The sequence below is a fragment of the Melanerpes formicivorus genome, unplaced genomic scaffold (assembly GCF_026170545.1).
Source record: "Melanerpes formicivorus ecotype bairdi unplaced genomic scaffold, bMelFor1.0.p_v2 SCAF_167, whole genome shotgun sequence".
In the NCBI taxonomy this organism is placed as follows: Eukaryota; Metazoa; Chordata; class Aves; order Piciformes; family Picidae; genus Melanerpes; species Melanerpes formicivorus.
The window spans coordinates 299,742-327,709 of NW_027142519.1; the positions used below are offsets into that span (position 1 = coordinate 299,742).

Here is a 27,968-nt window from a genome sequence, read left to right on the forward strand (position 1 = left end):
ATAAACCAATACATTTATATATAGATATATGTATATATAAACGTTTCCACATCTAAAATATTAGATAATACATTTATATATAAATATATTTATGTATAAAAGATGTATTGTGTAAATATATTCATATATATTCATATATATTCATATATCTATATACTCTCATATATTAATACATCTATATATTCATATATTAATATAGACTATATTAATATAGACTATATAATAGACTATGTAATATAGCATATATTAATATAGACTATATTAATATATAATATTAATATATTGTATTATATATTCTATTCTAATATAGAATATATTAATATATATCATAGATATAAATATATTCATATATATTCATGTATATTCATGTATATTCATATATTTAACTACACTTGCCCCAATATACACATACACTTATTTATATAGCCATATATAAAACACATCTATTTGCCACATATAAACAGATCTCAGCTCCAGGAAGCTCTTTAGATATAGAAATAAACCTATTTATACCTAAATAAATCTCTGCCTATAAACAACTCCATTTATATATATATATATATATAAATATATATAGAGAAAGAAATGCAGTCATGCCCACAATAAATATCTTTATCTACAAATAAATATAGCCCTAGATCAGCAATAAATATATATATATATATATATTTACATATAAATACACCTTTCTGTATGTTCTGTGTGATGGAAATACCCCCAGTGAAGGAAAGGAAACTGGCCTTGTTTCTCTCTGCCCAATGTTTCCCCTGCCAAGGTGAGGTCTAAGTGGTCCAAGCCAGAGTCTCTCAGAGCAGGGCCAAAGAGGGACATCTGCTAGGCAGAATGCTGATTTGGGCTCTCTCCTGAAGCTGGGCTACTCAAGGGCCTGCCCTGGGAAGTCACACAGGTAGTCATCACCCTCTCAGCACCCATGGAGGGCTTCAGCACAGGGATGGCTGTAAATGGCAAGGGGCCCAAGCACAGAGCAAGCAGAGGACTACAGGCAAAGCAAAGGGGACACTGTCAAAGGGAATGGCAGTGTGCTTTCTGCAGGGGGGGGGCTCTCCTCCAGCCACCCACCTCCTAGGCACCTCCTCACCACCTCCTTGGCCATCACTGCAGGATCAGTACCAGCAGGCAGCATTTCAGCTGGCTGCCATCCTGTGCTTTGCTCCCTGAGCCAGCCCCACCGCAAATTGCATTCCTGCTCCAGGCAGCGCAGGGGGCTGAGTGCCAGGGAGCTCCGCTCCTCCCTGCAGCCCCGCAGCAGCTCCTCCAGCAGCCTCCTCTCCCCATGTGGAGTCATTTGGTAAGGGATCGACAGCGATCGCCAAAGTCCTCTCTACCCTGAAGCCAGCAAGGTGAGAAGGTTGACAGCGTCCCCTTTGAGCGCACAGAGAGAGGCAGGCAGCGACCTTCATGCGCAGGGAGGGCTGGGGGGGCGGGGCGGGGCGGGGCGGGGGGCGGGGCTGGGGGAAGAGGGGCGGGGCGGGGCTGGGGGAAGAGGGGCGGGGCGGGGGCCACTCGCTCCGATGCTTCCCTTGGGAAGCAACCAAACCCAGACAGACAGACAGACAGACAGGACAGACAAAACAGGCAGGAATATCACAGCAGAGTGGTGCACAGACCCGGGAGGGGAGGGGGTGGGGGTGGGGGTGGGGGGGGCACCTCTTGGGGGTGCAGCCCCCCTGAGTGCAACCCCTCAGGTGCTGGGAGAGCACAGCCCTCCCCTGCACACTCACACACACTCAGACAGACAGACAGACAGAGCCACGCTCCAGGTCAGCCAGTGCTGGAGCTCCAAAGCCTCCTTCTCCACACGTAGGCTTTTTTGTGTTTCAGTTTGTTTCTGGTTTGTTTGTTGTTGCCTTTTTTTTTTGGTCTTTTTCTTTTTTTCTCTTTAAAATCTGTATATAATATAGATATTTATATTCTCTCTGTGTGTGTCTGTGTATGTATATATATATATATATTTATATATATATATTTATAGCTCCTATTTACACCTATTGCACACCGTCCTCTGGCCTCCTGCAATCGCCTGCCTGCTAGTGGAAACGTTTCCGCTTCTCCTCTGGGTCTGACCCGAAGTCCCTGGAGCCAATGCCGTTCTGGAGGCTGATCAGGGAGTCCTTCATCTGCAAGACAACAGAGAGGTCCCCACTGGGGTGGCAGCCCACAGCAGGTGGGGATCCTACCCCACCGGGAGAGGGCGCCTCGGGACGCCCTGCCGCACCGCTGCCTCCTCCTGCCCCACCGCTGCCTCCTCCTGTCCCGCCGCTGCCTCCTCCTGTCCCACCGCTGCCTCCTCCTGCCTCGCCGCTGCCTCCTCCTGTCCCACCGCTGCCTCCTCCTGCCTCACCGCTGCCTCCCCCTGCCGCACCGCTGCCTCCTCCTGCCTCACCGCTGCCTCCCCCTGCCCCACCGCTGCCTCCCCCTGCCCCACCGCTGCCTCCTCCTGCCTCACCGCTGCCTCCCCCTGCCGCACCGCTGCCTCCTCCTGCCTCACCGCTGCCTCCCCCTGCCCCACCGCTGCCTCCTCCTGTCCCACCGCTGCCTCCTCCTGCCGCACCGCTGCCTCCCCCTGCCGCACCGCTGCCTCCTCCTGCCCCACCGCTGCCTCCTCCTGCCCCACCGCTGCCCCCTCCTGTCCCACCGCTGCCTCCTCCTGCCCCACCACTGCCTCCTCCTGCCTCACCGCTGCCTCCTCCTGCCGCACCGCTGCCTCCTCCTGCCGCACCGCTGCCTCCTCCTGCCCCACCGCAGCTTCCTCCTGTCCCACCGCTGCCTCCTCCTGCCCCACCCCAGCTTCCTCCTGCCCCACCGCAGCCTCCTCCTGCCCCACCGCTGCCTCCTCCTGCCCCACCGCAGCTTCCTCCTGCCCCACCGCTGCCTCCTCCTGCCCCACCGCTGCCCCCTCCTGTCCCACCGCTGCCTCCTCCTGCCCCACCGCTGTCTCCCCCTGCCTCACCGCTGCCTCCTCCTGCCCCCCGGCTGCCTCCTCCTGCCCCACCCCAGCTTCCTCCTGCCCCACCGCAGCCTCCTCCTGCCCCACCGCTGCCTCCTCCTGCCCCACCGCAGCTTCCTCCTGTCCCGCCGCTGCCTCCTCCTGCCCACCGCTGCCTCCTCCTGCCCCCCGGCTGCCTCCTCCTGCCCCACCCCAGCTTCCTCCTGCCCCACCGCAGCCTCCTCCTGCCCCACCGCTGCCTCCTCCTGCCCCACCGCAGCTTCCTCCTGTCCCGCCGCTGCCTCCTCCTGCCCACCGCTGCCTCCTCCTGCCCCCCGGCTGCCTCCTCCTGCCCCACCCCAGCTTCCTCCTGCCCCACCGCTGCCTCCTCCTGCCCCACCGCAGCTTCCTCCTGTCCCGCCGCTGCCTCCTCCTGCCCACCGCTGCCTCCTCCTGCCCCCCGGCTGCCTCCTCCTGCCCCACCCCAGCTTCCTCCTGCCCCACCGCAGCCTCCTCCTGCCCCACCGCTGCCTCCTCCTGCCCCCCGGCTGCCTCCTCCTGCCCCACCCCAGCTTCCTCCTGTCCCGCCGCTGCCTCCCCCTGCCTCACCGCTGCCTCCTCCTGCCCCCCGGCTGCCTCCTCCTGCCCCACCCCAGCTTCCTCCTGCCCCACCGCAGCCTCCTCCTGCCCCACCGCTGCCTCCTCCTGCCCCACCGCTGCCTCCTCCTGCCCACCGCTGCCTCCTCCTGCCCGCCGCTGCCTCCTCCTGCCCACCGCTGCCTCCTCCTGCCCCGCCGCTGCCTCCTCCTGCCCCACCGCTGCCTCCTCCTGCCCCATCACAGCCTCCTCCTGTCCCACCGCTGCCTCCTCCTGCCCACCGCTGCCTCCTCCTGCCTCACCGCTGCCTCCTCCTGCCCTGCTATGGAGAGCGCTGGGAGCTGGGATGAACAAATGGGGCCTGAGAGAAGGGGAGCCTCGGAGAGAGCACTCTCCAAGGTACCAGAGAAATGGGGGAGCAGAATGAGGCCTGGGGTGAGCAGAATGAGGCCTGGGGTGAGCAGAATGAGGTCTGGGATGAGCAGAATGAGGCCTGGGGTGAGCAGAATGAGGTCTGGGATGAGCAGAATGAGGCCTGGGGTGAGCAGAATGAGATATGGGGTGAGCAGAATGAGGCCTGGGGTGAGCAGAATGAGGCCTGGGGTGAGCAGAATGAGGTCTGGGATGAGCAGAATGAGGCCTGGGGTGAGCAGAATGAGATATGGGGTGAGCAGAATGAGGCCTGGGGTGAGCAGAATGAGGCCTGGGGTGAGCAGAATGAGATATGGGGTGAGCAGAATGAGGCCTGGGGTGAGCAGAATGAGATATGGGGTGAGCAGAATGAGGCCTGGGGTGAGCAGAATGAGGTCTGGGATGAGCAGAATGAGGCCTGGGGTGAGCAGCTCTCTCCATAGGGGTGAGCAGAATCAAGCCTGGGGAGAACAGAATGAAACCTGGGAGTGAGCATCTCTCTCCATAGGGATGAGCAAAATGAGGCCTGGGGTGAGCAGAAGGAGGCATAAGGTGAGCCATCTCCCCTAGGGATGAGCAGAATGAGGCCTGGGCTGAGCAGGAGGCATGGGGTGAGCCAAAGGAGGCATAAGGTGAGCAGCTCTCCCATAGGGTCAGCAGAATGAGACATGGGGAGAGCAGCTCTATTCATAGGGATGAGCAGAAGAAGGTCTGGGATGAGCAGAATGAGTCATGGGGAGAGCAAAATGAGGCCTGGGGTGAGCAGCTCCCTCCATGGGGGTGAGCAGAATGAGGCCTGGGGAGAGCAGCTCCCTCCATGGGCAAGAACAGCCTTTATTGTCCCAGGCAGGCTGCTGTACAACCAGGCAGCAGACACTGAAACTCCTGGCTTTGTGCTGTTTAGGATCCAGGTGGAATGTGTCCCTTTCACAAGCTATGGACTTGTGTGGGGCCCAGTTAATCCTCCTGAGCAGGGCTGGAGGCTGCTGAGTGGAGCAGGGTCAGGACAGATGCAAGCCCTTGAGGTGTTGATGGGAGCAAGCCTGAGGTAAAAGTAGCTGCCTTCCAAGCTGGGGGGGCAGAGCCCATATATGCTGCTGGAAGGGCTCTGACCTGTAGAACTCTCTCCTGCATGGATGTGGACCCCTACAAGGTGACCAAGAAGCTACAGTGTCCTGCAAAGAGCTCTTAGGACCAGAAGACCCATCTAAAGGGAGGCTGCAGTGGAAGCAGGTAAGGCTGGAGGCTTGGGAGGGTGTGGTGAGCCTCCAGCCACAGCAGGAGCTGGCCCTGTGCTCTCACCTGGTCCAGAAGCATCACAGAGGATTTGATGATCTCTCGCCACTTCTGCAGCTCCGAGTCATGATACTTCTGCTGAGACTCCAGCAGCTGGGCCCACTCTGTCTGGGACTGGGGCAACCTGCCAGGAACAACAGGAGCAAGACTGAACCCAGGGGAAGTGAAGGCAAGGGGGAGCAAAGTGGATTTGGAGGGGGGGTAGCTGGCATTGGTTTCTGTCCAACCCTTTCACCCCTCAGGGGCAGCTTTCTTGAGCCAAAGTGCAGTGCACTGTGCTCAGGAACTTCAGCAAAGGGATCCCAGTGCTCCTCTGGATTAACCTGGGTGAGCAGCTGCTAGCAAAGAGGTGCCTTGTGCAGGAGCTGCTGGAGTGGGGGTGGAACTGCAGGGGAGGACAGAAGGCAGTGTGCTGTCATTGCCTGGGAGACACCCAGAGTGGAAGCTGGCCCCTGATGGGGAACTGTGCAGGGCAGCAGCATTGTGGAACCATGGAATTGTTTGGGTTGGAAAAAAACTCCAAGATCATCCACTCCAACCTTCAACCCAGCTCCACCATGGCCACTAAACCATGTCCCAAAGTGCCATGGCCACAGGTTTCTTGAACACCTCCAGGCAGGAGGCTTCCACCACCTCCCTGGGCAGCCTGGGCCAGGCTCTCACCACCCTCATGGGCAACAACTTCTTCCTCACAGCCAATCTCAAGCTCCCCACTTCTAGCTTGGATCCATCCCCCCCAGTCCTATCCCTCCCTCACACCCTCAAAAATCCCTCCCCAGCTTGCTTGCAGCCCCCTGCAGATCCTGGAAGGCCACCAGAAGGTCTCCTGGGAGCCTTCTCCTCTGCAGCCTGCACAAGCCCAACTCTCTCAGGCTGTCTGCAGAGCAGAGCAGCTCCAGCCCTCTGCTCCTCCTCCTGGCCCTGCTCTGGACACCTTCCAGCCCCTCCAGAGCCTTCCTGGCACAGAGGCTCCAGAGCTGGCCCCAGAGCTGCAGCTGTGGTCTCAGCAGAGTGGAGCAGAGGGGCAGAATCCCCTCCCTGGCCCTGCTGGCCACACTTCTCTTGCTGCAGCCCAGGCTCTGCTTGGCTCTCTGGGCTGCCAGTGCTCACTGGTTTACACAGACAAGTTTTTCAGCTGGTTTCCACAGAGAAGGAGCAACCTACCAGAGAGCTCTGTTCTGGGAAAGCCTCTGAGAACACCTACAGGAAAGCATGGGGAGAGGCAAAGACCAAGCAGGGGGGAGTGTACCTTTCCTGGAGCCTCAAGCCCTGCCACGCCGTGAGCGTCTGCGTCGTGTACTCCAACATCCAGAGCTTGTAGAACAGCATCATGTTGAGAATGACCAGCAGCACCAGACTGCAAAGACAGACACCAGTCAGCTTCCCAGCAGCACTTCACAGCTGGGGAAACACCCAAGGCTTCCAAGGTGGTGCCTGCAGCCCAGCTCCACGCTGTATGTGAGTGGGAGTTTGGGGTCTGAGGAAGGGGGCAGGTGGTCGGAACCCAGAGCTTCACCTGCTGGGAGAAATGTGTGAGCAAGGAGGACAGCCAGACAGAAAGACAGACAGGGATGGTGGGTCAGAGAGAAGAGGCTGGATGAGGGGGGATGTGCTGAATGCAGAGAAAGGGAGGGAAATGGGAGAGCAAAGAGGTAAAAAAACAAAGAGAGAGACAGTACCTGAAACAGATCCTAATGGGAGCAGGGAAGAGAAAAGACGGAGCAGCTGCAGGTTAGAAACGGACTGACACGGAACAGGAGCAACTGGGCTGGGCAGGGAGGGCTCAGAGACAGTGCAGAGGGGCTATGGGGGGAGGGGGGGGAAGAAGGGAACAGAGGGAAGAGAGGCAAGGAGGACAGACAAGTGTCTGTGTGCCTGCAGCTACTGGTGAAGTTGGCTCAGCTAATATCACAGAACCATGGAAGTGTTGAGCTTGGAAGAGAGCTTTGAGATCACCAAGGCCAAGCTCCCCCAGAGCTCCCAACCCCACCCCTGCTGCTCAGCCATTGCCACTGAACCACAGCCCTCAGCACCACATCCATGGGGCTTTGAAACCCCTCCAGGGAAGGGGACTCCACCACCTTGCAGGGCAGCCTGGGACAGTGCCTGAGGACCCTTGCTGGGAAGCAATTGTTCCTAATAACCAAGCTGACCCTCCCCTGGCACAACCTGAGGCTGCTTCCTCTTCTCCTGTCACTTGCTGCATGTGAGAAGAGACCAACCCCCAGTTCACTCCAGCCTCCTTTCAGGTGGGTGTAGAGAGGTCTCCCCTCAGCCTCCTCTTCTCCAGGCTGAACACCCCCAGCTCCCTCAGCTGCTCCTCCCTATCCCTCTTCTCCAGCCCCTTCCCCAGCTTGCTTGCCCTTCTCTGGACACACTCCAGCAGCAGCTGAGCTGTGTGTGGCTGCTGCAGCCCAGCCCAAGGCATGCCCACGCAGGGCAGGGGCTGGCACACCCCTGCAAGCTGCAGCCTGCATGCACCCAGCCTCACCCCACGGTGGGGACATCACTGTGGGCCCCTGATGTGGCCAGACACTGCCCTGCTCCTGCTGCCAGCCACCCCCAGGGAGGAGAGTCCAAACTCAGATGCTTGTGCCTGGCTCTGGCTAGTGCAGCTCTCTGGCTGGAAGAATGGCTCTCTATCAGCCAGGGCAGGCAGCAGGGTGGCAGCTGGCCAGGAGGCTGAAAACACAGACTCACAGCTTGCATTGGCTGGAAGGGACCCTCCCCAAAGGTTTGTACAGCTTTGCAGCCTGTGCTTTTAATCCTAGGGTGAACAGGCCATCACCTTCCCCCTGCTCCAGGCTTGTCACAACCATTGGAGCAATCAGAAGACTGTCCCCTGGATGCTGCCACAGAATGCATGGGGCTGAGAGGGAGCCTCCAAGGTCATCCTGCCCAACCCCCCTGCAATCAGCAGGGACAGCTCCAACTAGAGCAGGGGCACATCAAGTTTGGCCTGGAATGTCTCTAGGGATGGGGCCTCAACTACCTCCCTGAGTAACCTGTTTCAGTCTCCCCCCCCCCACACTTCCTCCAGGTGGGCAACCTAAATCTGCCCTGCTCCACTTTCAAACCATTGTCACTTGTCCTGGCACTCCCAGCCCTTGTCAAAAGCCCCTCCCCAGCTCTCCTGGAGGCCTTTCAGGTACTGGAAGGCTGCTCTGAGGTCTCCCTGGAGCCTTCTCTTCTCCAGGCTGAACAGCCATTGGGTTGGAAGGGACCTCAAAGCTCAGCCAGCTCCAACCCCCTGCCATGGGCAGGGACACCTCCCACCGGCACAGGTGGCTCAAGGCCTCAACCAGCCTGGCCTTGAACACCTCCACAGCCTCCCTGGGCAGCCTGTGCCAGAGTCTCCCCAGTCTCCCTCTCAACAATTCCTTCCTCATCTCCAGTCTCAGTTTCCTCTCTCCCAGCTCAAAGCCATTGTTCCTCATCCTGGCACTCCCAGCCCTTGGCCAAAGTCCCTCCCCAGCTCTCCTGGAGCCCCTTCAGCTACTGGAAGGCTGCTCTAAGGTCTCCCTGGAGCCTTCTCTTCCCCAGGCTGCACAGCCCCAACTCTCCCAGCCTGCCTTTGTAGGGGAGGTGCTCCAGCCCTCTGCTCTTGGAGAGCTTTTCCAACCCAAACAATTCTCTGATTCTATGAGAGAAGGCAGAGGCCCAGCACATAGACTGAGCTGTGATGACACAGCCCCTCCCAGAGTGGCACTCCCATGGCCATCTTTCATGGCCACAGCTGGCCTGGCAGCAGATTACATTCAAGTTCAAATTAAAAGAAAAGCAACCCAGAGTTTCCAGATGCCTTTGAAAATCTCTGGCCTGTGTCTCTGCAATTAAAAAGCCTCTTTCTAATTGCCAGAATTCTTCTAAGTATGGATTTCCCCTACCCTTGCACAGCTGCTCCTTGCCCTGCTTGCTGCTATCAACACTGCCTGTGTCCCAGACACAGCTGAGCTGACCCAGAACATGCAGCTCTGCAGAGCCTGTGTGTGGTTAAAACAAGGCCAACCCTGAGGGCTCCAACCCTGAGGGCTCCAACCCTGAGGGCTCCAACCCTGAGGGCTCCAACCCTGAGGGTTCCAACCCTGAGGGCTCCAAACCTGAGGGCTCCAAACCTGAGGGCTCCAACCCTCAGAGCACCAACCCTGAGAGCTCCAACCCTGAGGGCTCCAACCCTAAGAGCACCAAACCTGAGGGCACCAAACCTGAGGGCTCCAAACCTGAGAGCTCCAACCCTGAGGGCTCCAACCCTGAGGGCTCCAACCCTGAGGGCTCCAAACCTGAGGGCTCCAACCCTGAGAGCACTAACCCTGAGGGCTCCAACCCTCAGAGCACCAAACCTGAGGGCACCAACCCTGAGGGCTCCAACCCTGAGAGCTCCAACCCTGAGGGCTCCAACCCTCAGAGCACCAAACCTGAGGGCTCCAATCCTGACATCTCCAACCCTGAGGGCTCCAACCCTGAGAGCACCAACCCTGAGAGCACCAACCCTGAGAGCACCAACCCTGAGGGCTCCAAACCTCAGAGCACCAAACCTGAGGACTCCAAACCTGAGAGCTCCAGACCCTGCCTGTCTTTGCTCTTCTCTCCTCTGCCCTGCACAATGTTTGGGAGCAGAGAGCAAAACCTCTCAGAGGGGAGCACAGAACACCAGAAACAGAGAAGGGCCCAAGCTGTTGAAGGCTGAGTGTGAATGAAAGCAAGACAAACCCCCCCAGCAAAAAAGCACTCACACAAAACTGATGACCAGGAGCAGCTTGGAGACACTCTGCAGGTGGAAGCCGCTGGGGCTCTCCTCAGGGATGTGCCGCGTCTGAGTGGAACCTGAGTGGAGAGATGGCTTCAGGAAGTGCTATCCTTCTCCCTCTGCCCACCCCTCCATTCCAGCCACAGACTGACAGAATCATTCAGGATGCAAAAGCCCTCTAAGATCATCCAGTCCAACCACCAGCCCTTCCCTACCAGAGCCATTAACCCATGTCCCCAGGTGCCATGGCCACAGGTTTCTGGAACACCTCCAGGGATGGGGATACCACCACCTCCTTGGGCAGCCTCTGCCAATCCCTGACCACTCTGGCAGAACAAAATCTCCCCTAATATCCAACCTAAGACTCCCCTGGCACAGCTTTGAGGCCATTGCCCCTTGTCCTCTCCTTAGTTAGCTGGGAGAAGAGGCAAACACCAGCCTCACTTCAACCTCCCTTTAGGGAGCTGTAGAGAGCAATGAGGCCTCCCCTCAGCCTCCTCTTCTTCACCCTACATCCTCTCAGCCCTGGAATGCCTCTTCCCATTAAGCCAAGAGAATTGGAATTAGAATTACAATTAGAATTACAATTAACCAGGTTGAAAAAGACCTCAGAGATCTTCAAGTCCAACCTCTCACCCAGCACCAACTGATCAACTAAACCATGGCACCAAGTGCCTCACCCAAGCCTTTCCTGAACACCTCCAGTGATGGTGACTCCACCACCTCCCCAGGCAGCACATCCCAATGGCCAATTCCTCTTGCTGAGAATAATTTCTTCCTAACATCCAGCCTGAACCTCCCCTGGCACAGCTTGAGACTGTGTCCTCTTGTTCTGCTGCTGGCTGCCTGGGAGAAGAGACCAATCCCCACTTGGCTCCAACCCCAGGGAGTTGCAGAGAGCAAGAAGGTCTCCCCTGAGCCTCCTCTTCTCCAGGCTAAGCAACCCCAGCTCCCTCAGCCTCTCCTCACAGGGCTGTGCTCCAGACCCCTCCCCAGCCTCCTTGCCCTTCTCTGGACACCTTCAAGTCTCTCAATCTCCTTCTTGACCTCAGGAGCCCAGAACTGGACACAGGACTCCAGGGGTGGCCTCAGCAGTGCTGAGCACAGGGCACAAGGACTTCCCTGCTCCTGCTGGCCACACTCTGCCTGATGCAGGCCAGGATGCCATTGGCCTTCTTGCCCTCTGGGCACACTGCTGGCTCATTTTTAAGCAGCTGTCAATCAGCACCCTCAGGTCCCTCTCTGCCTGGCTGCTCTCAGCCACTCTGCCCCCAGCCTGTAGCTCTGCCTGGGGTTGCTGTGGCCAATGTGCAGCACCTGGCACTCGGATGTGCAAAACCTCCTGCCCTTGGCCTCTGCCCACCTGCCCAGGTCCCTCTGCAGAGCTCTCCTGCCCTCTGTCAGATCAGCAGCTCCCACCTTCCCCCCGAGGCAGCCAGCCCCCTGCCCCCAGCGGCTCACCTGCCACGTGCTTGATGCGGTGTGCCACCTCCTCGTCGGTGGGGGTGGTGACCGGGCTGAGCACCTCCTCCAGGTGCGGCACCCGCAGGTGGCTGTGGGCTCGCTTCCTGCGCCGCACCGCCGCCTGCTTGCTCACCTTCTCCTTGGGGGATTGTCTGTGCACCTCAGCCAGGTAGCTGCTCTCCGTCTTGGCCAGCTCGCTCTCTGCAGGCAGCAAGGCAAAGCAGTTTACAGGGAGGGGTCTTACTTGGCTTCAAGAAGGGCAGAGGGGACAGCAAAGGTGCTGAGGGGACTGGAACAGCCCCAACTCGCTCTCAGCCTTTCCTCCTCACAGAGCTGTTTCAGTCCCCTCTGTGCCCTTTGCTCTCCAGCAAGTTTCTGTCCCTCTTGAACTGGGGCTGTTCAGCCTCGAGAAGAGCAGCCTGAGGGGGATCTGATCAGTGCTGATCAATACTTCCAGGAGGCTGGGGCCAGGCTTTGTTCAGTGGTGCCCACTGGCAGGACAAAGGGGAACAGGCAGAAACGTGCCCATAAGAGGTTCCATCTGAACATGAGGAGGAGCTTCTGTAACTGAAGGGTGGCAGAGCTCTGGAGCAGGCTGCCCAGAGAGGTGGTGGAGTCTCCATCTCTGGAGACATTCCAAACCTGCCTGGATGTGTTCCTGGGTGACCTGCCCTGGGTGACCCTGCCTTGGCAGGGGGCTGGACTGGATTATCTCCAGAGGTCTCTTCCAACCTTTCCCATCCTGTGTTTCTGTGACCTAAAGATGTTGACTTGCTGGAAGGTGTCCAGAGAAGGGCAAGGAGGCTGGGGAGGGGTTTGGAGCACAGCCCTGTGAGGAGAGGCTGAGGGAGCTGGGGTTGCTTAGCCTGCAGAAGAGGAGGCTCAGGAGAGACCTTCTTGCTCTCTCCAACTGCCTGAAGGGAGGTTGGAGCCAGCTGGGGGTTGGGCTCTTCTGCCAGGCACCCAGCACCAGAACAAGAGGACACAGTCTCAGGCTGCACCAGGGGAGGTTTAGGATGGAGTTTAGGAGGAAGTTTTACACAGAGAGAGTGATTGCCCGTTGGAATGGGCTGCCCAGGGAGGTGGTGGAGTCACCATCATTGGAGGTGGTCAGGAGGAGACTTGATGGGGTGCTTGGTGCCATGGGTTAGTTGATTAGGTGGTGTGGATGATAGGTTGGACTTGATGATCTTGAAGGTCTCTTCCAACCTGGTCTATTCTATTCTATTCTAAGCACAGCTGCTGGGCCAAAGGAGCTGGCAGGGTCTAAGGGGCTCATGGCAGAGGGCAGAACCCACATCCCTTCCACCTTCTGCCAACCTCTGCCCCCAGCCTGCCTGTGCTCCTGCCAGAGAGCAGGACTGATGACCTCCTCTGCTCCAGCCCAGTGCCCCCAGCACTGTGCAGTCCCTGCAGCTGGCCCTCTCCCCAAGCATGCCAAGGTCTGAGCCCAGCAGGCAGGCAGCAGCTCTCCTGCTGCCCCCTGGCAGGGAGGCCTGCACCAAGGATGGAAGGAGCCTCTGCCTGTGGGTCACTGGCACTGCTCCCCTCACTGCCACCCTTACCCAGATGACGGAAATAGTCTTCCAGGCCACTCCAGAAGTTCTTCTCGATGAAGGACTTCACCAGCCCCCAGGGCTGCTTCCTGTAGCGCAGCTCTGTGGAAACCCTGCAGTGAGGAAAGCAAAGTCAGCCCCCAGCCCTTCTCCAGCAGGCAGCCTGAGAAAGAGTCATGCAAAGTGTTCATCCTGGAAGGCTCTCAGCCCTTTGTGTTTCTGGCACTGCAGGAGAAGTCCTTCTAAAGGCAAAGGCAGGAAGACCTCAAGAGTGCTTCCCCAAGGTCCTCCCCAAGACCTTCATTTAGATTACACAGCAAACACCAAAGCCTACAGCTCTGCCTGCCACCAAAGTCCTCTGCTTCTCCTCCTCACATCTCAGAGGCACACAGTCATAGAATCATCACAGAATGCCTTAAAGCTCATCCAGTCCCAACCTCCTGCCATGGGCAGAGACACCTCCCACCAGCCCAGGTTGTTCAAGGCCTCATCCAGCCTGGCCTGGAACACCTCCAGGGAGGAAGCAGCCACAGCCTCCCTGGGCAACTTATGCCAAGCTCTCCCTACCTTCATTCTCAAGAATTTCTTCCTCATCTCCACTCTCAGTCTCCTCTCTCCCAGCTCAAAGCCATTGTTCCTCATCCTGTCCCTCCCAGCCCTTGTCCAAAGTCCCTCCCCAGCCCTCCTGGAGCCCTTCAGGTACTGGAAGGCTGCTCTGAGGTCTCCCTGCAGCCTTCTCTTCTCCAGGATGAACAGCCCCAACTCTCCCAGCCTGTTCTCACAGGGGAGCTTCTCCAGCCCTCTGATCATCTTGGTGACCTCCTCTGGGCCCTCCCCAAGAATTCCAGGTCCATCTTGTGTTGGGAGCACCAAACTGGAGGCAGTGCTGCAGGTGGGGTCTCAGCCGAGCAGAGCAGGGAGGCAGAATCCCCTCCCTCGCCCTGCTGCCATCTTTCAGTGCAGCCCAGGAGATGGCTGGCACTGAAGCACATCCTATTGGCTTGCCACATGCAGTTGAGTGTGTGAGACAGTGGCCCTGCCAACCACTGCTTCCAGGAAGGGAGCAAGAAAGGTCTGTGAAACCCTCTCCCTGAGCCAGCTGCACCAGGCCTGCGGCTCGCTCCACGTCGCCCCAGCAGCCAGCTGCCCCGGAGCACTCCGGCAGCAGGACAGAGAAAGGAAAAGCTCTCCCCCAAGGCCTTGCAAGAGAGCAAACAGCAGAGCTCCCACCCAAAGGGGACTTCTGGCCATGAGGAAAGCTCTTGGTGCCCCCCAGGGAGCGTACCTGAGTCGGCTTTTGTTTCTGGCGACACGAGTCAAGGTGTAGCGGTTAATGGTGTAGAAGTAGTCGTGGTAGGGGACGTCGTGAGTTAGCACCTCTGCATCTATCACATAGCACTCGCTCTCCTGGCTGGCTTTGTACATTGTCTGCAGGAAAGACAGCATGCAAGGCAACTCTTAGTGTGGCTAGAGCACAGCTTTGCTCAGGGTGGCACCTTCCCTGGCTAAAAGAGAGACTAAAAGTTTGTCTCTCTTGGCGTGATGTGGCAATGAATGAATGGTGCCACATCCAGCTGGCAGCCAGGCACCAGTGGTGTGCCCCAAGGATCAGTGCTGGGCCCTGTGCTCTTTAACATCTTCATTGATGATCTGGAGGAGGACATTGAGTCCATCAGCAGTGAATTTGCTAACGACACCAAGCTGGGGGCAAGAGTTGATCTGCTGGAGGGTAGAGAGGCTCTGCAGAGGGACCTGGACAGGCTGCACAGATGGGCAGAGGCCAAGGGCAGGAGACTGAACACATCCAAGTGCCAGGGGCTGCACATTGGCCACAGCAACCCCAGGCAGAGCTACAGGCTGGGGGCAGAGTGGCTGAGAGCAGCCAGGCAGAGAGGGACCTGGGGGTGCTGGTTGATGGTAGGCTGAACATGAGCCTGCAGTGTGCCCAGGCAGCCAAGAGGGCCAATGGCATCCTGGCCTGCATCAGGCAGAGTGTGGCCAGCAGGAGCAGGGAGGTCATTCTGCCCCTGGACACTGCACTGGTTAGGCCACACCTCGAGTACTGTGTCCAGTTCTGGGCCCCTCAGTTTAGGAAGGAGGTTGAGCTGCTGGAACGAGTCCAGAGAAGGGCAACAAAGTTGGTGAGGGGTTTGGAACACAGCCCTGTGAGGAGAGGCTGAGGGAGCTGGGGTTGCTCAGCCTGGAGAAGAGGAGACTCAGGGGTGACCTTATCACTCTCTACAACTACCTGAAGGGAGGTTGTAGACAGGCAGATGATGGTCTCTTCTCCCAGGCACCCAGTACCAGAACAAGGGGACACAGTCTCAGGCTGTGCCAGGGGAGGTTCAGGTTGGATGTTAGGAAGAAGTTCTATACAGAAAGAGTGATTGCGCTATGGAATGGGCTGCCCGGGGAGGTGGTGGAGTCGCCGTCATTGAAGGTGTTCAGGAGGAGACTTGCTGGGGTGCTTGGTGCCATGGGTTAGCTGTTTGGGTGGGTTGGATTGGTTGATGGGTTGGACACGATGATCTTGAAGGTCTCTTCCAACCTGGTTGGGTTTATTCTAAAGGTTTATTCTAATGATGTGTTTAATGCCAGCGACGAGCAGTGTGAGCAATCTGGCAGTGCCACAGTGTGACTCAACAAAGATGAAATCACTTTGCTGCTTGCCCAGACATCTGCTGATATGTGTTTGGCAGAGCCTCTGGCAGGAAGGTGCAAAGACCATTCCTGGATGCAAATCAGCTTGTGATTGCATCGTGAGAGCACTGGACTGCAACAGCGGACCCAAGGACCCAGCCATCACACCTTTAGGGCAAGTTAATCTCCACCCATCAAGTACCCTGGGAAGGGTGACACAATGGATTCACCACCTGTTTCCTGATGTGTAAGGAGTGTGGGGGGGCTTGTCTGGATGGAGATAGAGGAGGTGGAGGCCCCCCCCCCGCCCCCCATCCAGAGCATTGCCCAAACACACAGGAATGCACAGAAGGATTTCCGGGGGAGCGATACCTGGACGTTTACCTAAGGATGATTTCCTTGCCTCTGAATTCCTGAGGGACAATACTTGGACACATAGCTAAGGACTAAAAACTGTATAAAAGACTGGAGCCACTACTGGCTACTGTAGAAGAAAAAGGGAGATGAAGGAAAACACAGGAGATGGAGCATGCCGCGGGGAAAGGAAAGCCAGGACAATGCTGCTCTGGATAAAAGAAGCCTCAGCAGCCTTTCTCTACCCAGGCTGCCCAGAGGAGCACAGCTCTTCTCCAGCCAGAGCCTCAGCAGCCTTTCTCTACCCAGGCTGCCCAGAGGAGCACAGCTCTTCTCCAGCCAGAGCCTCAGCAGCCTTTCTCTACCCAGGCTGCCCAGAGGAGCACAGCTCTTCTCCAGCCAGAGCCTCAGCAGCCTTCCTCTACCCAGGCTGCCCAGAGGACCACAGTTCTTCTCCAGCCAGAGCCTCAGCACCCTTCCTGTACCAACCCAACATCTCCTGCAGCACCTCTCCTCCACAGACTCAAACTGTCGTGGGGGGGGGGGGGGGTGAGGGGTGTGGTAATATAATTCCTTTAGAATAGAATAAACTTTATTTAGAATAATTTAGAATAAAGCAAACCAGGTTGGAAGAGACCTTCAAGATCATGGTGTCCAACCCATCACCCAATCCAACCCACCCAAACAGCTAACCCATGGCACGAAGCACCCCATCAAGTCTCCTCCTGAACACCTCCAGGGATGGGGACTCCACCACCTCCCTGGGCAGCACATTCCACTGGGCAATCACTCTCTCTGTATAGAACTTCTTTCTAACATCCAACCTGAACCTCCCCTGGTGCAGCCTCAGACTGTGTCCTCTTGTTCTGCTGCTGGCTGCCTGGGAGAAGAGACCAACCCCCACCTGGCTACAACCTCCCTTCAGGTAGTTGTAGAGGGTGATAAGGTCACCCCTGAGTCTCCTCTTCTCCAGGCTAAGCAACCCCAGCTCCCTCAGCCTCTCCTCAAAGGGCTGTGTTCCAAGCCCCTCACCAACTTTGTTGCCCTTCTCTGGACACCTTCCAGCAGCTCAACCTCCTTCCTAACCTGAGGAGCCCAGAACTGGACACAGGACTCCAGGTGTGGCCTAACCAGTGCAGTGTCCAGGGGCAGAATGACCTCCCTGCTCCTGCTGGCCACGCTCTGCCTGATGCAGGCCAGGATGCCATTGGCCCTCCTGGCTGCCTGGGCACACTGCAGGCTCATGTTCAGCCTACCATCAACCAGCACCCCCAGGTCCCTCTCTGCCTGGCTGCTCTCAGCCACTCTGCCCCCAGCCTGTAGCACTGCCTGGGGTTGCTGTGGCCAATGTGCAGCACCTGGCACTTGGATGTGTTCAATCTCCTGCCCTTGGCCTCTGCCCATCTGCCCATCTCTCCTTTTCTCTCTCTCTTCTCTCTCTCCCTCTCTATTTTCTCCCTCTCCCCTTCTTATGTCCACTTTATTTATGCAATAAATAGCCTAGCTGTTGATATTTTGGCCTGGTTTGTGCCTCTGATTTCACAACAGGGGAGTATTCATAAGAACTGAGTCTCTTTCCTGGCCCTTCACCCCGGCAGCCAGGAGCCCACAGCCGCGCCCTGGCCCCGGCTCTCCTGCCCCACCGTGAGCAACTCACCTCTGACACACAACTACACAGCCAAGTTGGAAGAGACCTCCAAGATCATCACCTCCAACCAATCACCCAACTAACTAATCAACCAGACCATGGCACCAAGTGCCTCATCCAGGCTCTTCCTAAACACCTCCAGGGACATCAACCCCACCCCCTCCCTGGGCAGCGCATCCCAAGGGCAATCTCTCTGCCTGTCAAGAACTTCTTGCCAAGATCAAGCCTACACTTCACCCTGGCACAGCTTGAGACTGTGTCCTCTTGTTCTGGTGCTGAGAAGAGACCAACCCCCACCTGGCTACAACCACCCCAACATAAGGCAGGCTTGAAGGAACCAACTGATTCACTCAGGGGTTTTCCCAAGGGGTGCTGAGTTCCAGCAGCTCAACCTCTCCTTTGGTATCAGAGACATAGCTATGGGCACTGCCACCTGAGGAGCACTCCTCTGGGACCTTTGCAAGTGTCACCTCTTCTCCTTAAACTGATGTCTGGCCTGTCAGGGAGCAGCCTGCTCGAAAATCAGAGGTATGGCCAAGGGCATCCTGGCCTGCATCAGGCAGAGTGTGGCCAGCAGGAGCAGGGAAGTCCTTGTGCCCTGTGCTCAGCACTGCTGAGGCCACCCCTGGAGTCCTGTGTCCAGTTCTGGGCTCCTCAGGTCAAGAAGGAGATTGAGAGACTTGAAGGTGTCCAGAGAAGGGCAAGGAGGCTGGGGAGGGGTCTGGAGCACAGCCCTGTGAGGAGAGGCTGAGGGAGCTGGGGTTGCTTAGCCTGGAGAAGAGGAGGCTCAGGGGAGACCTTCTTGCTCTCTGCAACTCCCTGAAGGGAGGCTGGAGCCAGGTGGGTGTTGGGCTCTTCTCCCAGGCACCCAGCAGCAGAACAAGAGGACAGAGTCTCAAGCTGTGCCAGGGGAAGTTCAGGCTGGAGATTAGGAAGAAATTATTCCCAGCAAGAGAGATCGGCCATTGGAATGTGCTGCCCAGCGAGGTGGTGGAGTCCCCATCCCTGGAGGTGTTTAGGAAGAGGATGAGGCACTTGGTGCCATGGTTGAGTTGATCAGATGGTGCTGAGTGAGAGGTTGGACTGGATGATCCAACCTGGTCTTTTCCAACCTGGTTAATTCTGTATTTTGTACCTCTGCAAGGTCCTTTCTGGCATAAGTTACTCTGTGCCTCTAAACACCTTAAAAATCTATCAGTTGCTTCTTCAAAGCCTTCTGATCTGCTGCTTGCTTTGTCCCAGAGCAAACCTCCCCAAGGGGACAGACACAGCTCACTGCAGATCCACAGGACAGAGAATTGCCACTCACCTGTGCAGAGAGGGCACAGCAAAGTCACAGAACCACAGAGTGGGTTGGGTTGGAAGGGACCTTCAAGCTCATCCAGCTCCAACCCCCTGCCATGGGCAGGGACACCTCCCACCAGCTCAGGCTGCTCAAGGCCTCATCCAGCCTGGCCTTCAGTCAGGGGACAGCCACAGCCTCCCTGGGCAGCCTGTGCCAGAGTCTCCCCAGCCTCACTCTCAACAATTCCTTCCTCATCTCCACTCTCAGTCTCCTCTCTCCCAGCTCAAAGCCATTGTTCCTCAGCCTGGCACTCCCAGCCCTTGTCAAAACTCCCTCTCCAGCTCTCCTGTAGCCCTTCAGGTACTGAAAGTCTGCTCTGAGGTTTCCATCTCCCCTCTCCCAGCTTCAACCCATTCCCTGTTGTATGTAGATTGTCTGCACTGGTGAGGAGATGTGAGGAGGCCTGGCCAGAGAGTATCTGACTTACTAACACCTGCTGGGCTTCCCACATCTCAGCACACAGCAGTCTGAGTGACAGACACACTGTTAGAACCTGCTGCCTTGTTTGCAACCTCTTCTGCTTCTGGGGGTCCTCTCCTTGGAGCCCAGCCCAGCCCAGCTCTGTCCCCTCAGTCACTCCCACTGCAGCCATACTGGGCAGCAAGTTAATACCAGGAAGAGCTGTGAAGGGGCATGGAGAGGGAGGAGGACAGCAAGCACAGCAGTGTGCCCAAGGCAAGGAAAGTGCTGCAGATCTCTCCCTGCAAAGCATTCCCCAGCTGCTCCCCTCTCACCTACCTGTGTCTCAGTGACAGTGGCAGTTTTGGGGGCCAGGGGGTTGGTGAGGGTGATGGTGTACAGGATCACTCTGGTCTGATTGCCATTGTCTTCCTTCTTCCAGGGGTGAAAGATAATATCTGAGAGGACAAAAGAAAAACCCCATTCAGTTCAAGGGATTAGAAACAAGAGAATTGTTTGGGCTGGAAGAGACCTCCAAGATCATCCAGTCCAAACTTCAACCCAGCCCCACCATGGCCACAGGGTTCTGGAACACCTCCAGGCATGGGGACTCCACCACCTCCCTGGGCAGCCTCTGCCAGTCCCTGACCACTCTGGCAGCAAACAAATTCTTCCTCATCTCCAACCTAAGCCTCCCCTGGCACAATTTCAGGCCATTGCCTCTCCTTCTATCACCTGAGACTAGGGAGCAGAGCCCAGCCCCCACCTGGCTCCAACCTCCTCTCAGGGAGCTGCAGAGAGCAAGGAGGTCTCCCTCAGCCTCCCCTCCTCCAGCCTCACCACCCCCAACTCCCTCAGCTGCTCCTCCCCAGCCCTCTTCTCCAGACCCTTCCCCAGCTTCCTTGCCCTTCCCTGGCCCTGCTCCAGCCTCTCAATGTCCTCCTTGGACTGAGGGCCCCAAAACTGAACCCAGGACTTTCAGTGTGGCCTCCCCAGCACCAAACTGGAGAGGGAGCTCAGGTTAGTTCCCCAGGGAAAGGCACAACCTAGAGCCAAGCTCAGGCCAGGATCTCCCTCCCCTTGCAGAGGCTGGCTGCAGAAGCACAAGGGCTGAACTGAGTGTTGAAGGAAGGTCTCCTCTGTTGGAGGTGAGCATTTCCCCTTCTTTCAGGTGCAGAGAAAGGAGGAGAGGCTGGGGACATAGATCCTACAGCAAACCTACAGCTAGAGGAACAAGAGGACTACAGCATGCCAAGGGAGAACACTCTCCTTGCATCAGCAGCTGCACAGCTGATGGCAGTGGCTGGTGTGGAGCTAGAGGAGCTTTTTCCTCACACCTGAACACAGCATCAGGCCTTAGCTGATGGCTAAAAATAGGAGACTCTGCTCCTTTCCTAGACCAAGAGCTGGCTCTGACAAAGTAAAACTAGAGAGCTAAACAAGGCTGTTCCCACCTGCTTTGGGTTACTGGCAGTAAAGGTGCCCCAGGAGCTGCTCAGAACATCACCCAGTGCCTAGAGCTGCCCCAGGAGCTGCTCAGAACATCACCCAGTGCCTAGATCTGCCCCAGGAGCTACTAAAACATCACCCAGTGCCTAGATCTGCCCCAGGAGCAGCTCAGAACATCACCCAGTGCCTAGAGCTGCCCCAGGAGCTGCTCAGAACATCACCCAGTGCCTAGATCTGCCCCAGGAGCTACTAAAACATCACCCAGTGCCTAGATCTGCCCCAGGAGCAGCTCAGAGCATTCCCCACTCCCTACATCTGCCCCAGGAGCTCTCAGAGCATTCCCCAGTCCCTAGATCTGCCCCAGGAGCAGCTCAGAGCATTGCTCAGCCCCAGATCTGCCCCAGGAGCTGCTCAGAACACCTTCCAGTCCCTCAGGCAAAGTTGCAGCCCCAGAGCCTCGCTGTGCCCCTGGCAGGGGGCAGCCCAGGGGAGCAGCCCCGGCCCCGGCTGCCCCTGGCGGCAGCTCACCGGAGAAGCGGCGCTGCTCCATGAAGTCCCTCTGGAACTGGGAGTCGGTGAAGAGCAGGTCATAGAGCTTGTCCACGCTGAAGTTGAAGACCTCATTCACATACTGACGGCCATTCAGGTCCTCATAGAAGGCCTGGACCTCCCCTGTGGGCAGACAGAGCCACAAGCCCCAGCCGTGAGCCTCGGCGCCCGCTCGGGACCTGCACCTTCCTGGGTGGCTTCCACAGGAAGGGCCCCAACAGGGCAACCTCTGAGCCCTCTCCTGCACTGATGCACAGCTTCACAGGTGGGAAGGGACCCTCAAAGGTCATTTTGTCCAACCCCCCTGCAGGCACCAGGGACACCTCCAACTGGAGCAGGCTGCTCAGGGCCACATCAAGTCTGACCTTGAATGTCTTCAGGGATGGGCAGAGGCCAACAGGATGGCATTGAACAAGTCACAGTGCCAGGGGCTGCACTTTGGCCACAGCAACCCCAGGCAGAGCTACAGGCTGGGGGCAGAGTGGCTGAGAGCAGCCAGGCAGAGAGGGACCTGGGGGGAGTGGTGAACAAGAGCGAGCAGTGTGCCCAGGGGGCCAAGAAGGCCAAGGGCATCCTGGCCTGCAGCAGGCAGAGTGTGGCCAGCAGGAGCAGGGAAGTCCTTGTGCCCTGTGCTCAGCACTGCTGAGGCCACCCCTGGAGTCCTGTGTCCAGCTCTGGGCTCCTCAGGTCAAGAAGGAGATTGAGAGACTTGAAGGTGTGCAGAGAAGGGCAAGGAGGCTGGGGAGGGGTCTGGAGCACAGCCCTGTGAGGAGAGGCTGAGGGAGCTGGGGTTGCTTAGCCTGGAGAAGAGGAGGCTCAGGGGAGACCTTCTTGCTCTCTCCAACTCCCTGAAGGTAGGTTGGAGCCAGGTGGGGGTTGGGCTCCTCTCCCAGGCACTCAGCACCAGAACAAGAGGACACAGTCTCAAGCTGTGCCAGGGGAAGTTTAAGCTTGAGGTGAGGAGAAAGTTCTTCCCAGAGAGAGTTGTTAGCCATTGGAATGTGCTGCCCAGGGAGGTGGTGGAGTCCCCATCCCTGGAGGTGTTCCAGAGGGGATTGGATGTGGCACTTGGAGCCATGGTTTAGTCAGGAGGTCTGTGGTGCCAGGTTGGACTTGGTGATCTTTGAGGTCTCTTCCACCCTTGGTGATTCTGTGACTCTGTGCCAGTGTCTCCCCACCCTCACTGTGCAGAACTTCTTCCTGATGGCCAAGCTAAATCTCTCCTGCTCCACTTTCAAACCACTGCCTCTCATCCTATCTCCACAAGCCCTTGGCAAGAGCCCCTCCCCAGCCTTCCTGTAGGTCCCCTTCAGACACTGAAATGCTGCTCTGAGGTCTCCCTGGAGCTTCCTCTTCTCCAGGCTGAACAGCCCCAACTCTCCCAGCCTGTTCCCATAGCAGAGGTTCTCCAGCCCTCTGACCATCTTCATGGCCTACTCTGGACCCTCTCCATCAGCTCCATGTCCCTCCTGTGTTGAGGACTCCAGAGCTGGACACAGCCCTGCAGGTGAGGTCTCAGCACAGCAGAGGGGCAGGATCCCCTCTCTCCATCTCTGGCCACCCTGCTTTGGATGCAGGCCAGGATCAGGAGGACTCCTGAGCTGCACAGGTTATCCTCACCCCCCACATCCACCTTCTGCAGCCCAAGAGGGGAATCCTTTGCATCTCCTGAACTGAAACTAAATTCAGTATTAGCCACTCCAGCCCCTCACTGGTAAGGATGGGAGAAGCCTGAAAACAACTCTGCTGGAACAACCCTGCCCCACTTACCTTCATCATGGGTCTCTGAGGAGTCACTGAGCTCAGTGGGGATGTCTTCATTGTCATTGAAGTCCAGGGAAGGGGAGGTGACAGGGCCAATGATCTCAATCTTCTCTCCCATGATATTGGCAATGCCAAGGTCTTTTTCCACAGGACTCTCTGCCACTGCCTCCTCCTCTTCTGGCAGCACTCCATCAAACTGCAGCAAGGAGAGAGCACAATGAGGGCAAGATCAGCACCTGGAAGCACAGGGACATGGCTGCCCCCTCCCTGGAGGTGTTCAAGGCCAGGTTGGATGAGGCCCTGAGCAACCTGGGCTGGTGGGAGGGGTCCCTATGGCAGGCTGGTTGGAACTGGATGATCCTTTTAAGGTCCCTTTCAACCCAAACCATTCTAGGAGGTGGGGGAGTGACAGTGCCTGGAGGTGCTCAAGGAACAAGCAGATGTGGCCCTCTGGGCCATGCTCTAGTGGTCATGGAGGAGCTGGGCAGCAGATTGGACTTGATGATCTCAAGAGGTCTTTTCCAGCCTTGCTGATCCCATGACTCTGTGGCTGAAAGCAGGGAAGGAATTAGAAGCCTTTTACCTTCAGGACTCCTTTCACCTACAGGTACATCTCCCACCAGCCCAGCTTGATCAAGGCTTCATCCAGCATGGCCTTGAACACCTCCAGGCAGGGGACAGCCACAGCCTCCCTGGGCAGCCTGTGCCAGAGTCTCCCCAACCTCACTCTCAACAACTTTTTCCTCATCTCCAGTCTCAATCTTCTCTCTCCCAGCTCAAAGCCATTGTTCCTCCTCCTGTCCCTCCCAGCCCTTGTCCAAAGTCCCTCCCCAGCTCTCCTGGAGCCCTTTAGCTACTGGAAAGTGTCTCTAAGATCCCCCTGGAGCCTTCTCTTTTCTCAAGAATGATCTGACCCAACATTTTCAGCCTGTCCCCACAGGGGAGGTTCTCCAGCCTCTGATCATCTCAGTGGCTTCCTCTGGAACCTCTCCAGCAGTTCCATGTCCTCCTGGTGTTGGGGGCACCAGATCTAGTCTTGATTAACTTGCTCAAGGCCTGATCCAAGCTGACCTTGAGCAGCTCCAGGGAGGAGGCAGCCAGAGCCTCCCTGGGTGTCACCCGCTCCAGGGTCTCTCCACCCTCTCTGTGGAGAACTTCCTCCTCCTCCCCAGTCTCGGGGTGCCAGGAGGCAGCCACTCACCGAGGCTGGAGCTTCACTGCTTCCTGTGGATGTCAAGGTGCTGGCAGTGACAGATTTCTTTGGCAGCTGAGGGCTGGCTTCTGGCTTGGCCTCCATGCTGCTTTTGGAGGAGCTGTCGTTGACTTCGTTCTCCTCCACGGGGATCTCCTCACAGTAGCTGAGACGCCACAGAGAACAGAGGGGTTTATGTTTACACCTCTCAGTACAGCTACAGCTGGACACACAGAGCAAGTAAAAACACTTCCATCAAGCTTCCACTCAAGTGGCTCCCTGCAGGGAAGATCATAAGCCCAAACCTTCCAAGGGGTCCTACACACAGCGAGAACCTTCAGCTCTTCCTGACCACTGAACACACTGCCTGCCCTTCCCACTGGGATGCTTGGGCTGGGGGCAGAGGGGCTGAGAGCAGCCAGGCAGAGAGGGACCTGGGGGGAGTGGTGGAGAGCAGCTGAACAGGAGCCAGCAGTGTGCCCAGGGGGCCAAGAAGGCCAAGGGCATCCTGGCCTGCAGCAGGCAGAGTGTGGCCAGCAGAAGCAGGGAAGTCCTTGTGCCCTGTGCTCAGCACTGCTGAGGCCACCCCTGGAGTCCTGTGTCCAGTTCTGGGCTCCTCAGGTCAGGAAGGAGATTGAGAGACTTGAAGGTGTGCAGAGAAGGGCAACAAAGCTGGGGAGGGGCTTGGAGCACAGCCCTGTGAGGAGAGGATGAGGGAGCTGGGGTTGCTTAGCCTGGAGAAGAGGAGGCTCAGGGGAGACCTTCTTGCTCTCTCCAACTCCCTGAAGGGAGGTTGTAGCCAGGTGGGGGTTGGTCTCTTCTCCCAGGCACCCAGCACCAGAACAAGAGGACACAGTCTCAAGCTGTGCCAGGGGAGGCTCAGGCTGGAGGTGAGGAGAAAGTTCTTCCCAGCAAGAGGAATTGGCCATTGGGATGTGCTGCCTGGGGAGGTGGTGGAGTCCCCATCCCTGGGGGTGTTCAAGAGGGGCTTGGATGTGGCACTTGGAGCCATGGTTCAGTTGATTAGATGGTGTTAGGTCATAGGTTGGACTGAGGTCTATTCCAACCTGGGAGGTTCTGTGGCTCTATGATTTACAAGCACTAGCAGCAAGCAGAAGCATTTTGGGCCCCACTGACTTCCAGGAGGAAATGGAACCCTTCAGCTCTTTGAACACTCACATGTAAGGGCAAACACTTGGCCACAACCTTGACTCTCTCACCAGGGACACTGAGCAGTTAGAGGCATGCAATGCATCAGGATTCTTACTCTCCTGAGGCCACCTTTCCTTCATCACAGGCAGGATTTTAGTCCTCCTCACTCACCCCATTGTGTTGAAGTCATCATCAGGAGGCACATAGTCTTCATCATCACTGGTCAGACCCAGCTCATTCCCATAACACTGGTGGACAAAGTGCCAGAGCTCCTTTGGACAGAGAGGCTAAAGGAGGGAGCAGAGGACAGCAGGAACACAAAACACCATCAGCTTTTGGAACTACCACAGGCAGGAGCATCACATCCCTGGCCCTGATGGGAGGTGAGAGCCTTCTGATGGGTTCACCTCTTCTGAGCCCTGCTACAAGGAGGGTTGTGTGTTACTGGCACAGCCCCATGCTGGCTAAGGGCTGGGGCTGTAGGTAGCCTTCTACTGCCAGGCCAAGCTGGCTTAGAGATCAGAGGATGTTAGGGGTTGGAAGGGACCTCTGGAGAGCTTCCAGTCCAACCCCCTGCCAGAGCAGGAGCACAAAGTCCAGCCCAGGTCACACAGAACACATCCAGACAGGGCTGGGAAGGCTCCAGGGAAGGAGACTCCACAACCTCTCTGGGCAGCCTGCTCCAGGCCTCTGGGAGCCTCCCAGGGCAGAAGTTCCTCCTCCTGCTGAGCTGCAACCTCCTGGGCTGCACTTTCCATCCCTTGCTCCTTGGCCTAGCCCAGGGTGCAGCTGAGCAGAGCCTGTCCCTGTCCCCTCCCTCCTGACCCCCAGCCCTCAGCTCTTGAGAGACATTGCTCAGATCCCTCTCAGCCTTCTCCTCTGCAGCCTCAACAGCCCCAGGGCTCTCAGCCTCTCCTCCCCAGGCAGTGCTGCAGTCCCTTCAGCAGCCTTGCAGCCCTCCCTTGGCCTCTCTGCAGCAGATCCCTGTCCCTCCTGAGCTGGGGAGCCCAGAGCTGGATGCAATATTCTAGGTGAGGTCCCAGCAGGTGGAGGAGAAGCTCCCTGGCTCTGCTGGCCACACTCCTCTGAATGCCCCCAGCCAAGCCCCCTTACACCAAGTCAGCCCAGGTTCTGCCCCAAACTCTGACTTTCTCATTCTGCCATGCCACAACCTGACAAGACTTAAGGGTCAGAAAGCCAACCCCCAGAGCAGCACATGGGCTGAGACTCCCCTCTGCCACAATGCTGTGCACACAACAGTGTGAGCAGAAAACCTGCACCTCCCTCCCCACACTTCCTCTGACTCTTCTCTTTCTTAGGGCAATGAAGCTGGTGAGGGGTTTGGAGAGCTGGACTTGAGCTCTCAGTCTGCACTTGCAGCCCGCAAAGCCAATCAGATCCTGGGCTGCATCAGGAGAAGTGTGGCCAGCAGGGCAAGGGAGGTGATCCTCCCCCTCTGCTCAGCCCTGGTGAGACCCCACCTGGAGTACTGTGTCCAGTTCTGGAGCCCCTATTACAAGAGGGATGTGGAGGTGCTGGAATGTGTCCAGAGAAGGGCCACAAGGATGATCAGAGGGCTGGAGCACCTCTGCTGTGAGGACAGACTGAAGGAGTTGGGGCTGTTCAGTCTGGAGAAGAGAAGGCTTCGAGGTGACCTCATTGTGGCCTTCCAGTATCTGAAGGGGGCCTACAGGAAGGCTGGGGAAGGACTTCTCAGGATCTCAGGCAGTGCTAGGACTAGGGGGAATGGAATGAAGCTGGAGGTGGGGAGATTCAGGCTAGATGTGAGGAGGAGGTTCTTCACCATGAGAGTGGTGAAGCCCTGGAATGGGTTGTGCAGGGAGGTGGTTGAGGCCCCGTCCCTGGGGGTGTTTAAGACCAGGCTGGATGAGGCTCTGTCCAGCCTGATCTAGTGTGGGGTGTCCCTGCCCATGGCAGGGGGGTTGGAACTGGCTGATCCTTGTGGTCCCTTCCAACCCTGAATGAAACTATGAAACTATGAAACTATGAGACTTGTGGGGAGAGGCTGAGGGAGCTGAGGTTGCTCAGCCTGCAGAAGAGAAGGCTGAGAGGAGACCTCCTTGCTCTCTGCAGCTACCTGAAGGAGGCTGGATTGAGGTGGGGGTTGGGCTCTTCTCCCTAGTCTCAGGTGATAGAAGGAGAGGAACTTTGGAAGAAGAGCTCTGGAAGTGCTTCCTGCCTTTATCACTCCACCTCTCAGTTCCCATTTGCTCTGACCTTGAAAGCAAGGGCAGTGACTTTTGTCAGGAGCTTCCAAAGGCTGATTAAATGACAGCACATGGGAGCAAGAGAAGCTGCCCACTGCCAAGGGATCCTGCTGCATACTGAACACCACCCTGACTCTCAGGACAGGGTATTCTGGGGGGTGGGGTGGTGATCACTTGAGCCTCCAGGAGGGGATGAACTCAAGCCAGGGCTTCTTGAAATGCTTGCAGCA

The 27,968-nt window shown here is 57.1% G+C and overlaps 1 protein-coding gene across 1 annotated transcript in view; it reads right to left on the reverse strand.

Annotated features, from left to right (window-relative positions):
* Positions 1–367: 367 nt before the first annotated feature.
* Positions 368–27,968, reverse strand: part of LOC137457318 (protein Aster-B-like) — a 176,594-nt gene continuing 148,993 nt past the window's right edge. Inside the window, 12 exon segments of the mRNA XM_068169179.1 lie at positions 368–2,138; positions 5,258–5,375; positions 6,501–6,608; positions 9,985–10,075; positions 11,460–11,663; positions 13,028–13,131; positions 14,304–14,446; positions 19,744–19,862; positions 21,382–21,525; positions 23,173–23,362; positions 24,368–24,524; positions 25,682–25,797. Of these exon segments, the coding sequence (XP_068025280.1) occupies positions 2,049–2,138; positions 5,258–5,375; positions 6,501–6,608; positions 9,985–10,075; positions 11,460–11,663; positions 13,028–13,131; positions 14,304–14,446; positions 19,744–19,862; positions 21,382–21,525; positions 23,173–23,362; positions 24,368–24,524; positions 25,682–25,797 (1,584 nt within the window). The 3' untranslated portion in view covers positions 368–2,048.